At 41.3% G+C, this 13,135-nt stretch overlaps 1 protein-coding gene across 1 annotated transcript in view; it reads right to left on the bottom strand.

The window, feature by feature from the left end:
* Nucleotides 1–13,135, bottom strand: part of EGFLAM (EGF like, fibronectin type III and laminin G domains) — a 56,860-nt gene that overhangs the window by 1,646 nt on the left and 42,079 nt on the right. The window contains exons 15-20 of the mRNA XM_085326344.1: nt 12,637–12,748; nt 10,909–11,025; nt 9,394–9,574; nt 4,819–4,897; nt 3,792–3,935; nt 1,106–1,189 (exon numbers count right to left, since the gene is read on the bottom strand). Coding sequence (XP_085182470.1) covers nt 1,106–1,189; nt 3,792–3,935; nt 4,819–4,897; nt 9,394–9,574; nt 10,909–11,025; nt 12,637–12,748 — 717 coding nt within the window. The remainder of the gene's footprint in view (nt 1–1,105; nt 1,190–3,791; nt 3,936–4,818; nt 4,898–9,393; nt 9,575–10,908; nt 11,026–12,636; nt 12,749–13,135) is intronic.

Here is a 13,135-nt window from a genome sequence, read left to right as displayed (position 1 = left end):
GTCGACGTGGACGGACATGGACGGGAGGAGCAGCAGCAACAGCACCTTCCCCACGCCAAGAGACCTGGGTGCCTCCCCCGCGAAGGGCTGGGGCTGACGCTGGGAACAGCCACAGACGGTGTCATGCTGTGGCAGTCCAGACCCGTCCGRGTGTCCTTTCCAGGGAGGAAAGTGTCAGAGAGGCTGCAAACAGGGGAGGTATCTCCAGAGGAGGAAAAAAAGCTGGAAAAGAAATAAGTCAAAGCATTCGCAACAGGGGATAGGAATTAACACCTAGGGGTGAGGGCACGATGGACAGGTCCTGACACATTTTTAAAAGCCAAAAGTGAGACAGAAAGTAAACAGYAGAAGCTTAAATAGGAAGGTGGGAAAAAGAACCAAGCTAATACTTATGCAAGCTAATGCAAGCTATAATACTTATAAAAAGCTGAAAAGGTCCCCTTCTTACTACATTTTTTTTGGCCACTTCCATTTCACAAAGTCAGTAGATGCACTGACAGAAGAGCCAGTTGATGGGCTCCTATTCTCATTGAATTTAGTGACAAATTGTGCTAATGTCAGCCTGCGATTTCCAGGGAACCAGCATCTCACAAAGAGAGGGATGCAGCTTTCCCTGCTGGGCACACTTGCCTCCTATGAGGTAATGAGTTATAAATGAGAGTTATATATACACTGGATGATGTCTACACCTCCTTCAAATAATTTAGAAAAAGTAGGCAAACACTGCCAGTGCTCCAATGCTTGTGTCAGCTCACAAAATGTTCACTGGGGAATTTCAAAATGCAGACATTAAAGAAAAATACTCTTAACCCAAATAGTATGGGTTTAAGAGGATGTCTGTCACAGCCTCAAAATAGCTCTGCATGACTCTGGCAGCCCGCCCTGAGCTGTGCTGAGTTGCAAAGTTGGCACTGTCACCTCTACTACAATGATCTTTATGTACTGAAACAGCCAAGTTGCCAACAAGGCAACTCTTAGGTGATGTGAGCATGTGAAGCTGCAATGATTCACGTTCAACCATCGTCTAGCTTAGGCAGCACCTTATGGCTGGGCATTGCCAAAATGCCTCTGAGATAAAGTGTCACCAGTTAGAGAACAGACTTACCGAACAGCCTTGACTCTGTGCCACCGGCCATCGCTGAAAGAGCCGTTCACCACTATGGATGCAATGCCRCTGCCCAAATTATAACTACAATTAAAAAAACAAAATGTTATCATCTCCCTTTCAAAGACCTGCTCCCTATCTAATTGCTCAAACATCCTCAMTCTGTCCCCTCTTCACCTGTTCTACCCCCCTAAGCTGCACCTTACAGCTAGGATTTTAGGGGAACAGGAACCTTTGGAAGTCTGTCTGGGAGGCACTTATTTTGCAAAAATAAGCTTACAGAGGAATATGCAAAACTTCCTCCTGCAGAGGTCAACATGTGCTACCATAACCTATCCCCAGGGAGCAAGGGGCTTTTGCAGGGCTGTTTTTCCCGGAAACAGAAGGTTGCAAAGGTCAGTGACCTACAACTGTTTTTGGCCTAATAGGAAAGAGCAGTAGGAGTTTGCAAACACAACTAATAAAGGATGTAACCTGAAATAGATCTACAAATCATCTAAATAATAGGGAAGATAAGACCTGTGATGTTAGAATGGATGAAGTCTATTGATGTAAATGCAAAGATAGTCAAGAAGAGTCCTGACAGTCTGCTTCAGTTGTCGCTCTGATTAATTCTTTGTCTTTGCCACTATGAAAATTATTCAGCAGACATAATGTCCCCATTATATTTACTCTTTTGGCACTTAGGTCTGCCTTCACGGTAGATGCTACAATAYAGTAAGCTATGAGGTGTTCAGCTGCCTAAATAAACAAGATGAATTAGCCTGAGCTGCTGCTGCTGGCCTTCTGCTTGCACCTAGCTAACATCAGGAAAGACTGAAACTGGAATTAAATTCATGGATAGAGTTAGGGACCTGAGAACAGCATGTTCAGCTGTGCACTGCTCAGAGCAAAACACATGTTTTAAATTTGATTCCTCTAGAGGCTTAAGAGAGCAAAGAAGTATCTCTACTAAGGTTGCAGATATTGGTCTAGGTTGAGATCTATAGAAGAATTCGGGTATTATGAAGCTGAAGATCGTATCTAACTTTTGGCTACAAAAATTAGATTCATAGCCCAGGTGAATGAGGATTACCTAAAATAAGGATATAACTGTGTATAGATACATAAAACAACAGAAAGTATTTACAACAGCAGTTACACTGAGTAACACTACTCTCTGTTAGGCAACAGGAAATGGAAAAGAAAAGTTGTGTTTTGAATTCCAAACTGGCCGGGAACACAGGTATCTACATTTTGGGCTGCAGGAAAATACCTGCGACCAATTTTACAACTTTGATTATTCTCTTGAACTCATATATCAGAAGTTGTTCCTTTCAAGAATAGCAGGAGGATCATGCTTTATGAAAGAACGTAATATATTTAATTTGCATTTGTCCTTTCAGCACCTTCTTCAGTGCTCCCTTTAAGTATGTAGTGACTGTTTATGTGAGTTTTAATTTGGGATCTTAGTTTTACATTTTCCTAAATGTGTGCAGAAGGTACAGCCATAGGAATTAAATTTATCTGTTTCAACCTAAAACCTCTGTGTATCTTTGTCTTTTGGGGACATGAACGACCCTAATAAAAATGCACTGTGCTTAGAAAAAAGACAGAATAGACTGACCACTTACTAACCAGCATGTTGGAAACACAGACTCTCCTAAGACTTTTACAAAATGTACCATTTCTGCAGATTCAGCTCCTAGTTTGTAAAACAACAAGGAAGCTAAGAGTTTTTGCAAAGTTAACCACAGGAAACCACAAGGAAATAGCTTTAAAGAAATTATTTTAAATAGGAATACGCAACTTGGTCTAGGCATCTAAGGTAGCAAACCGCAACCAGATTAAGTCAAATAAAGTAGTTTGAAATTCGCCTAAATGAGTAAAAAAATCTTTTTCATCTAATCAACACTCTTTCACAACAATCCATAGTAATAAAGACATTTTTTAATTTTCTATTTCAGTATTTGTCTTACATAAGCTGAAATGAGGGATCATGAGGAAAGAGTTGACTTTCAAAAGGCAGGAGTCCCAAAAAGCACCAYGCCAAAAGTTGCAGGGAATCTTTGCCTAAGCGTCTTTAAGGGAGAAAGCAACTCTGGAGAGCACACATGTGTTCAGTCTTTTCCCAAAACTCCGTAATTTCAGCTTATTGACAGCAATATTATTTGTTTCTTAAATAAGTGGTCTGTGGATGATGGAAGTAAAAAATGCCTGGTGTCAGCTGGCTTTTAACAGGACAGGAGATTCTCAGGTTTAAGAAGACGGGAGCCTGCTCCCATGTGTGTTTCTGGTGTCCGATGAAGAGTGAGCCTACAGCGAGCAYGCGTGTTACTGGGGTCTCCCTCCTYRACTCGTTTTYTTTGCAAACACCTACTCTATGTATTTGAGACCGCAAGTGCTTCAGAAGGCATTGGGGGAAGTTACTGACAGCACTCTTACCCTCATATGGTGACTTTTAGAAAACCAGGCTAAAAATCTGATGTTTAAGATTGTGAAGGAGGAAGGAGCAGGAATGACATATAGCTGGCAACATGTTACTTGTTAAACTCACAGCCTCTCCCAGACAAAACCAAACCTATCAACCTTGAAGTTATAATTGTCCTGCAATATACTGAAAGACAAAAATATTAGACGTGTTGTTGAGATTCACTTGACCTTTAAGTGTATTGCGTGCAATAAAAATAAGGAAGTCATAGTTTACCTGAATATTAATGCTCCTTCTTGAAGGCCTAGAGAAATGAAATCACTATTAGGTCGCATGCGACTGTCTCCCCTCCACATCAAAAGACCTTCCTTCATTGTGGTTTTAAACCTCATAAACACATTTGTTCTTGATCCTGATACCCTGTTTAATGTAAAGAAAGCAAATCATAATAAAACATTGAACTAGGATAGTCCTTCTTCAAGCAAAACTAAAAGTTGATGGAAGTATTTCTTCTCCCCTGGTCTTGCAGGTTACTGTCTAGCAACTTGCCTATTTGCTGCCTTATGAGCAACTCTGGTTCACATTACTATTTCCAGCATTTCAGGGTGGGGAAATTGAACTTGGGCCTCCAAAATACTAAATGCAATAGCTGCTAGGTTTCTCAACACAGTAAGAGAGCATATGTTTTCTGTCTAGGCCTGGTGTGAAATCCACTTGCTAATTTGAGAAGGCCTAGTAGGCTTGCTCCCAGAATGGCTAACTAGAGAGAGCGGGTGGGTGAGAGGTGCTGAGCAGCAGGTCAGCACAGTGAGGACAGTTTATTTTGGAAATTGTTTCCCTAGCCAGAGACTGAAATATAGGCAGTCAGRAATTTTTTTGAACAACCCAAAATTTAGAGTCTGGGCATCTTCTAGAGTAGACAACAGCCAAGCAGAAGTTTGAGGACCTAAATTTTAGGCTCAGGAGGCTAAAGTAGGAGTTAAAATCCTTAGTCTCTTTAAGGATATGGCTCTGTACATCTCTGTTCTTTGTCTTCAGGAACAGAATACCAGGCCAACCCTATATCAGAACTACGTTGTGAATACCAGTTCTTCAAAGGTTGCAAGATGCTCAGATATTTCAATAAATTGAGCCATGAGCATAAGCCTAGAAAATGTATTTTTTTTCTTGAAATTTAGAAACATGGCAAATATAGCTTAAATTTAATAGAGCTTAAATATATAATATCCTCTGGCCTGAGACTTCCAGTGCCTTAACGGTAAACAAAATGCACAATCATTTAGGTTCACAGAAGATTAATTACCTCTTCAGGATGTCTGGATTATCATAAGTGAGGTAACTACGACCAATGAACTGTGGGATTTCAATTGCTTCTGTAATACCTAAAAAGTAAAATAAAATAGAGTAAAATAATAACAAAGCGTGTCAGTTAGCTGACAGGCAAATACAGGGAAAAAAAGGCTTTTATTGATTTATTCCCCCACTGAAAGGTACCTGCTAGTGGCACAAAACCAAGCTGAATTTACTTATACTGGTTTGTATAATGGCAGTCAGTTTGTACTTAAATGTAAAAACAGKAGGTGAGAGTTTAAATCATGCCTTCCCCCAGTGATACCTCTACTTAAGGTCATCATACCATAGGCCTAATGTATTCTTCCACCATGAATGTTATAGCAGAAAAACATGAAGTATTGGGAGCATTTTTATCTCTGCTTTCACATTCCCTGATTCTCCATGTGGTTCCCAGTGATCCCACGGAGTCCAGCTGCCCTTCTGCTGACATTTATGCCTTAACCACCTTTAAAACACTCCTCCAATGCTCCTAGTGGAGCACCCTGCATAGAGCACATGCTGACATCTCTTATACCCGAAAAATGATGCTGAGAGGCAGCTCAGGCAAATTCCGAGCTCCCCATTTTTCTCCTTCCAGTTGTTTCCTGCAAGACTCCCACCCTCTGGCTGGGACTTTGCACTGCGTGGCTGCTGCTGGCCACGGCGTTCCCCATGAGGCCGCAAGGAAGGGTGCTGGTGGCACCTGCCGACAGCAGCRCCGCAAGCAGCCAGCTCCAGGAGAAATGTCCCAGCTTCCACCAATCAGTTTAGAACTTTTGAAACCAACTGAGAATACCCTCCTTGTTCGCATTAAGGGCTTAGGCCATGAAGGGCTGTATTACAGAAGCTGAAGGTGCAAAGCCTCTCGGAGCATGTGTTCAACACAGTGCAGTGCTGCCCTGGAGGATGAGCACGTTTGGCTCAGACCTCACTGGTGTCCCAGACGCAGCCCCTCCTGGTTTTCTAGGTGACAGCCCCTCCTACAACTATGGGTTGTGATTCCAGCTTCCTACTAGAAAGACAGCACGCATTGCCACGTGGCCAACCAGACCTGGAGCTAGTGCGCTGCTTCACACAGAGCAAAATTTAGCAAAATAACTCAGATGTACGTATAAATCACTGAGCATCCTGATATAACCCCTACGGTAGGATAGGATCACTGGCCTGGACAGATCTTCTTTCGATTGAGTACCCTACAGTTCGCTATTGATCTCTCATAGCTGACTGCTGCATTAATATAAGGCRGTTTTATAAACTCCTTAAAATAGTTCACTTCTTCATCCTATTTTCTTCTTGAGAACTAATCCCTTCAACCTGCAGCTAATCTCATCTACAAAAACTTCAAGCTTTTCAGGGCATGGATGCTTGCTTTCTTTGCGCAATCCAGAAGCTGGCTGGCCTTTAAGGGCTCCCTGTAATACAGATATGTAACAACTTGCGTCGTCTTGGAGCCAAGAGCAGAACTATGAAATTTAGGTGTACGTGCCAAGACAGAATTTCAGACAGTGACAAATGGACATTTTCATCCATAATGAAATCAGGAAAACTGCCTAACGTGTCTAAAGAAAACACCATATACTGTCCACAGTCTGTAGTCTGCCAGCGTTATTAGAAGATTTCAAAAGATGTGTTACCCCATGCCAGTGGAGCTGACACTTTCTGGATCTGTCTGTTTCTGACCATGGTGGATGGAGGCAGAGAGAGAAAGGAGTCTTTCTGCCCCGCTCCACGTCCTCCACTGACACCAGAGTCCTACTGTTCTTGCCTTTGGAAGGGGCAGGTGCTCATGCTGGGCAAAATCACTGCCCTTGCTCCAGCATCCTGATTTCTTCTACAGAGCAATGCTCCACGGGCACTTAACTCTGCTTCCTCTTCCGTATGCTCTTCACCTGGTATACACAATTTGACCACAGAAAACGACCAGCTGTTTTGTGAATACAGGACCCCAGCTCTAGAGCTAACACTGTGCACTTTGCAGGTGTTCTAGATGCAGTCTAAAATATCGACAGGACAAGGTTTAAGGAGTATCCCCTCCCCCCCAAAAAATGTTTTGGCTTGTCCACATGTAAATCCAGCATTCAACTTGATAGAGCAGACACAGATGCACAATGACAGAGCAGTTTTCACATCATTTGCAGTACTTACTGTTAAGGCAGTAATTTCCACACTCTGCAGGGAGTCAGCACAAAACAAAACAAGAACATTCTGATTTTATTTTTCTATAGCATGAAAGTCTCCCCTCCAAGGACTGTCTAGTTTCCTCCCCACCTTTTGTAAATGAGTAATCCCCACTTCCCTTTGATACTCCAATRGACAAGTGTAATCACCTAGAAAGGTGTTCTTTTATCACTGTTTTACACAACTATTCATCTTTGCTTAAAACGCACAAATAGGGCATTCAGCTAGTACCAGCTCCAAACCTTTCTGATAGACCTACTTTTATAAAGTCCCAGGCACTCACTGTGGTTCATATACAGATCAGTTCTAACCAGGAGAGAACTGTTAGCTGTTCTGCTCTGTCTTACAAGTAAATATGAATGCCTTTAACACTCACCGCAGATTGAATAAAGATACAAAATACAGCAATGCCAGCAGAAATTCCATTGAATCTTCAGCCAAGGATCCATTAAGGCATCGATGAATATTTCGTATGTCTCATTTTAGTATCATTTGGGTTTTCATAAGTGGCCTGTACAATTTTGGAGAAGGAAGCCCAGTCCCTCACAAGTACTTTGGTTTTTCAGTGTCTTGGGTTACAATAGCCCAAGAGCAAGCTGGATAGAGACTGTATTTTCAGTCTTCCACATACTAGCTGAGCATGCTAGCCAAAAAGCTGTTCTGAAGTAGAAGCATACACACATACACATTCTCCTTTAGCCATGTGTCTGCTGCAGCAGAGAGATATATGTAACAATTTTTCTTTTTTTGAGAAATCTACTCTCCGTTCACCAGGGCTGTTCTAGGCTGAGGGTCAGGAGGACTGACCTCTGTGCTCTGTGCAAAACCAGAAACTTGGATTTTGGTGGAAGCCAAAGGTGAAAAGGAGCAGACAAGAACAAAGGTACCTGAAGAGCAGCCAAGGGCACCAGGAACAGAAGGTGGATGACTCATGCCTTCTGACAGCCTTAAAATTGAATTAAGATTAGATCCGCAGGGAGGCGTTAGAACAAACAACGCTTTGGATCCAGTCCAAGCCACAGGAGTAGAGCACTTCAGGTGAGACCATTTCTGAAAGCCTAGCTGCACATCGAGGTGCAGCACAGAGTGCTGAGTTGTGGGGTGCCAGCTGACCAGTGGCGATGGGCAGCATGCAAGGGCCAGTGCCTGCGCAGGGGCTGCCCCACACACTACTCAGCGCACTGCACCCGGCATTTAGCACAGGTTGGAAGTAGATGAGCAGMGAGGAACTGCAGCTCCACTGACACGCAGTCACTCATTCAACTGGCAGTCAGTCACCTGCCGAAGTTGCAAAGCATTCACTTGCCTTGGCTGTCACTGGAGACCTTGATGCTACTGCAGATACCATCTCCAGGTCATGAGTTTAACACCCTGCAAATACCTAGAGAGCCAAAATCACAAGTCTTCCTCCTCCTCACAAGGAAGGCAAGATAAATGACGTAGCTCCCACTATTAGTTAGACCAAATAATGCAAGCAAAGGGGCATTTTCTGTTTTTAATAAAATGTTTTTGTTATGAGACATTTTGTCTTTTTTGAAAGAAAACGTCTATCTATTCATCATGATTTAATCAAAACCACTATTTTATTTACTTTCAAGTTTGTGCTTGTGAGAAATAAAAAAGTGGGTGAAGAGTATAATGTTACTCAGCTCTTTTAACTTAGTCGGCTGTTAAGGCACAAAATTTTCCCATCAGAATTTTTCAAGATTAAACCGGACGGAAGGGAAACGGCTCCATCTAGTGGAGTACTCTAAAGTGCATTATTTTTAATATATGCAATCTGAGCCCTTTCCTGAATGTAAGGTTTCAAATATTGCAGTGGCTTTGAGAAGAATAACATGTGTCTGGGCAGGTTTTCTGCCTTGRTGGTCTGCACTGTTGTACTGAAATGGGATTCGTGCATATGGTGAAATTATAGAGTATTAGAATCTAAAAAAGGATTAGAGCGTTTGGTGTATGAGAACAGTTTGTTGTTAGCATTAGGTAGGATAAAATTACAAGGGTTATCAATCTTCACACTTCAGCATGTAAAATAATCACTGGCTGAAGGAGGCTGGCAGGAATTCCCCCTTCATATAGCACTGCATAATTAGGGAGTTGCATGACACCTGCTGTATTGGCTATCATGAGCAACCAGACACCAGGCTACTATCTCTGGATCACTGCTCTGTGCTGCGATAACAATTACGATGTTCCAAATAACAAAACGAATGCTTCCCGGGTATGTGGCATCTGCACGGATGCGAAGAGCTCTGGTGTCCAGGGCTTCTATTTCAAGGGATGGGCACAACAGCAGTTGTAGGTGCTAAATCTCTCTTATTTTTGTGAACATCTCTGGATCTGTGGACTGAAATGCAGCCATCATTACCTTTTTGGCAATGTTGCCCATCGAAGCCCAGAGGACAATCACATTCGTAGCTGTCCTTTTTGGGAACGCAGCTGCCTCCATTTGCACATGGTGAGCTCAGGCACGGATGGGCAGCATTTTCTAAGTTGACTCCAGAAGTAAAATCCTGTTTCACATCTATTGTCTGGTCATTCAAGACAATCTATGTATGTAAAAAAAAAAAAAAAAAAAAAAAAAAAAAAAAAAAGGAAAGAAAGAAAGAAAAAAAGAAAAAAGGAGAGGGAAAAAAATGAGTTAAAAACTTCCAAGACTGGATGGATGCCTTTTGGTATTTCACTGCTAGTCAGAAGACTTCTCTAAATGACTTCAGAGAAAGGTAAATCTGGCAACTTGGCCTACAGTCTGTTTCTTATCAGGGTGTTTTCTAGGCACAGAGTTCCAACATTTTCTGTTGCTCACCCTGATGCAGTGGAGATAAATTTCCTTTGTGCTTTGTGGTACAGATCTAGACAACCCACATATGTATAGAAGCTGGATGGGATTTACCAGTCTCATATTTGAACACTGGTGCATTGCTTTGTAGCTGAGTTGTGAGCTAGTGCTATAAAAATTAGATGAGTGTTGCTGAGGAAAAGTATTTCTGAGATCAGGAAACCCCCAGGGAGACTAGTGTTGAGAACAGAAATATTAAGCAGAACAGCTTTTTCACWTTTCTACTGCCCTCTACTATCTCATCTTGCCTGAAAGAAGCTGGAGTTACTAATTGGTGAAAAACATAATTACTTCACAAAACTGTTTGTGCATAAACTGCAGAGAACTGTTAAATGTTGGGATTTTTCCCATGTGTCAGCAACACAAGTGTTCTTCAAGAAAAACATTTGCAGAATCTCAGCTGACAACTCAGCAGTGAGATTATGCCTATCGGTACAACTTCTTATCTCAGCTACATCAAAATAAGAAAGAAGTTAATTTTCACAAGCAAATAAATAAATTTTAAGGCCATAAAGAAGTGTAAGTTGTTATAACCCAGACAATGTACTTCTGCATTTTGAGGGAAAAAGGTTACATCAAGGCCACAAATGCTGTTTGAATTAAAAAGCATCAAGCTTTTGTCTTAAAGCTGGGCCAGAAAAGAATCCACTATCTTTGTAGCTTCTTCCTGACTTCCAGGTAAGTTGTTCCAGTGGTTAACTACACTGTTAAAAATGTATGTCTTATTTCTGGACTGAACTTATCTTCAGCTTCCAGCCATTGCTTCTCATCATGACATTTTCTGCCTCATTAAAGAATATTTGCTTTGGGAAATCTCACTCTCATTTTAAAATCAGTGGACCACAATCAAGGCACTTACTAACCTTACCTGCGTAAACTAAATAGCTAATGATCTTAGGTCTTTCTACACAAGGCATGCTTTAAAATACTTAGTGACTGAATACTGCTAGTGCTGTAAGGTCCGGTTTTCACCCTAAGTGCCCACTGGAAAGGATATATGATGCGATGGAAAGAAAGGTTTCCAGTATATATGTGGTCACTTACCTTCTGGATGCTCCCACTGAAGGGCCTCAGGATCCCCGAGTTCTTCTTCACAGTATCATAATTAGGGACTCCGCCAATAAATATATCAGAACTGCACTTAATCTGTGTGAAAGCCCCCTGCAAGAAACATAATAATAACATTTGATTAGAGCAGCTAGAACCATGCTTGCATCTCCAGATCAGTTTACATTAGATCTTATACTTACTTTAATCCCTTGTTATGTCTGTTAAATACAACTCTCTCATGAAAGCCACTGCGGGACCCTCTCTACTTGCTGTCTGAGCTTTATTTCAATTAAAGCCAACTGAAAACTGTCAAAATTCAAATCAGGAAAAAAAAAAGAAGAGAGGAAAAAAGAGATCTGAAACAATAAGAAGTTTTTTCTCTCCTTATTTACCAGTCAGTTCTCATTCTGATTTCTGATTTCACATCTGAACTGAGAGGAAGTAACTCTATTTGCAATGACTTCAGTTATATTGATGTGAAATTGATATTAGAGGGACTAGAATGAGATCTGTGAAGTTAAAATCAGAGCAAGGTCCAAGGAATAGAGACTTGTCCAAAGCTTCCAACATGTGAAAAGTAAATCYATAGCAAGATGCACGGGAAAAAGGAAGATACATTGGATTTGCTTTAGTTACTAGAAGCACTCACTGGGGATTCCTGACAGGTCTAGTCAGCTTCCTGGTGTGAACTGGAAGGTTTTAAACAGCTGAGGAYGGACACCTATGTAATTCCAGTCTTGCAGAAGTCCCTATGATTTCTTTGTTGCCAACTCCCACCCAAACTCCYTCCCCAACTGTACTACAGCACTTTGAGAAAAAACTGCGAGTCTTCATCTTGGACCATATATCTAAAGGGGATACATATATCTATACACATCTAAAGAAACTGATTTGTTTGAATATTCCCCACTCGATCTGTTTCTTGACAAATTTCAATTGATTTACATTTTTCAAGAAAAGTCTTTGCTTTAAATGGAGTTTGCTAGTTTGCCAAAAGACACCAAAGATTCTTCTGCTGATAGATTTGGGAATCTGGTTTTCTAAAGAAAAGATAAAGATTTTCATTAAGAAAGAATAAAAGACTAGAAAATGTCTTTTAACAGTTCTAGTCTCATATTCTTGGGATTAAAAAAAACCAAATGTGTATCTGTTTGGATTCCTGGATGAAAAAGTTAATCTTATTACAAACTTGACTCACTATGACCTATTAGTGAGGGAAACCTGAAATGCAAGTAATTGACTGTTTGAGTATTCCAGCACTTATTCTGTCYGGAAAAGTAATCTCACAAGAAGACGAAGAAGGAATTTTCGTTGGGTCCACCCTCAGAGAGAGGTAGAAATAGGACTTTTTTTACACACTATTTTCTATTTCATCCTTCACCAGATGACRTATTTCATGGTGTGTATGCTGTGGAACAGATTCAGCTACAACCAATAAACAGSCAGAAAAGAATCTCAAGACCACGCGTAACCCAGCTCAAAGGGGGTCCAACCGCACGGCAAGAGCGGGGAAGGCCGCGACATCAGCTGCCGTTACAGGATTCCTGTCTCGGAGTTCTTGCTGCCCTCACATGCAAATTTCCAGAAAAGGATGCCCTGACATGTACCATTTTTGGAGCTCTTAAGGATTTTGAGAGTAGCCTGCGTGGTTTACTGCATGACCATTTTATATATAAAAAAAGCTGCATTCATATGCAGCAATATATGTCACACACTTCTCACCTCTGCCATCCCTTCCACTGGCTTTTGTTTATCCACYTGCAGGATACCATTCTTCGCTGTGCGAGACACTCGTAATTCATGCCATTGACCCAAACTGACAGGTTCTTCACTCCTGTTTGAAGAGGAAGAAAACAAGTATTTTGTACTGTCACCTTTCTGATACTTCCAAATATCATTGGCAAGATAAAAGAGTCAAAAACTCTGAGGATGACTTTAAAAAATCATTGAGTTTCTTTCCTGACAGGGCAGTAATATATTTGAGTACCATCAGAAAGGAACATAAAATCATGTTCCTACAGCAAATGACAAGCCCTCTACTTCTATTTACAAAAACATAGCAATGATCAACATGAATTTCATCTACCGCAGAGCTAATTTTCTGCTAAGTCATTTATAATATACAAAGACAATTTTTAATCTTAGCTATAAACCCTCTTTYCCCAAAGACGTAAGCTTGGAGATAGAGCTTCCCACTAAATGGTCAGTTTAGTCCCACATT

This window comes from Rhea americana, unplaced genomic scaffold, assembly GCF_003343005.1.
Source record: "Rhea americana isolate MKP2758 unplaced genomic scaffold, rheAme1 scaffold_13, whole genome shotgun sequence".
NCBI lineage: Eukaryota > Metazoa > Chordata > Aves > Rheiformes > Rheidae > Rhea > Rhea americana.
This window is presented reverse-complemented; position numbering and strand designations above follow the sequence as displayed.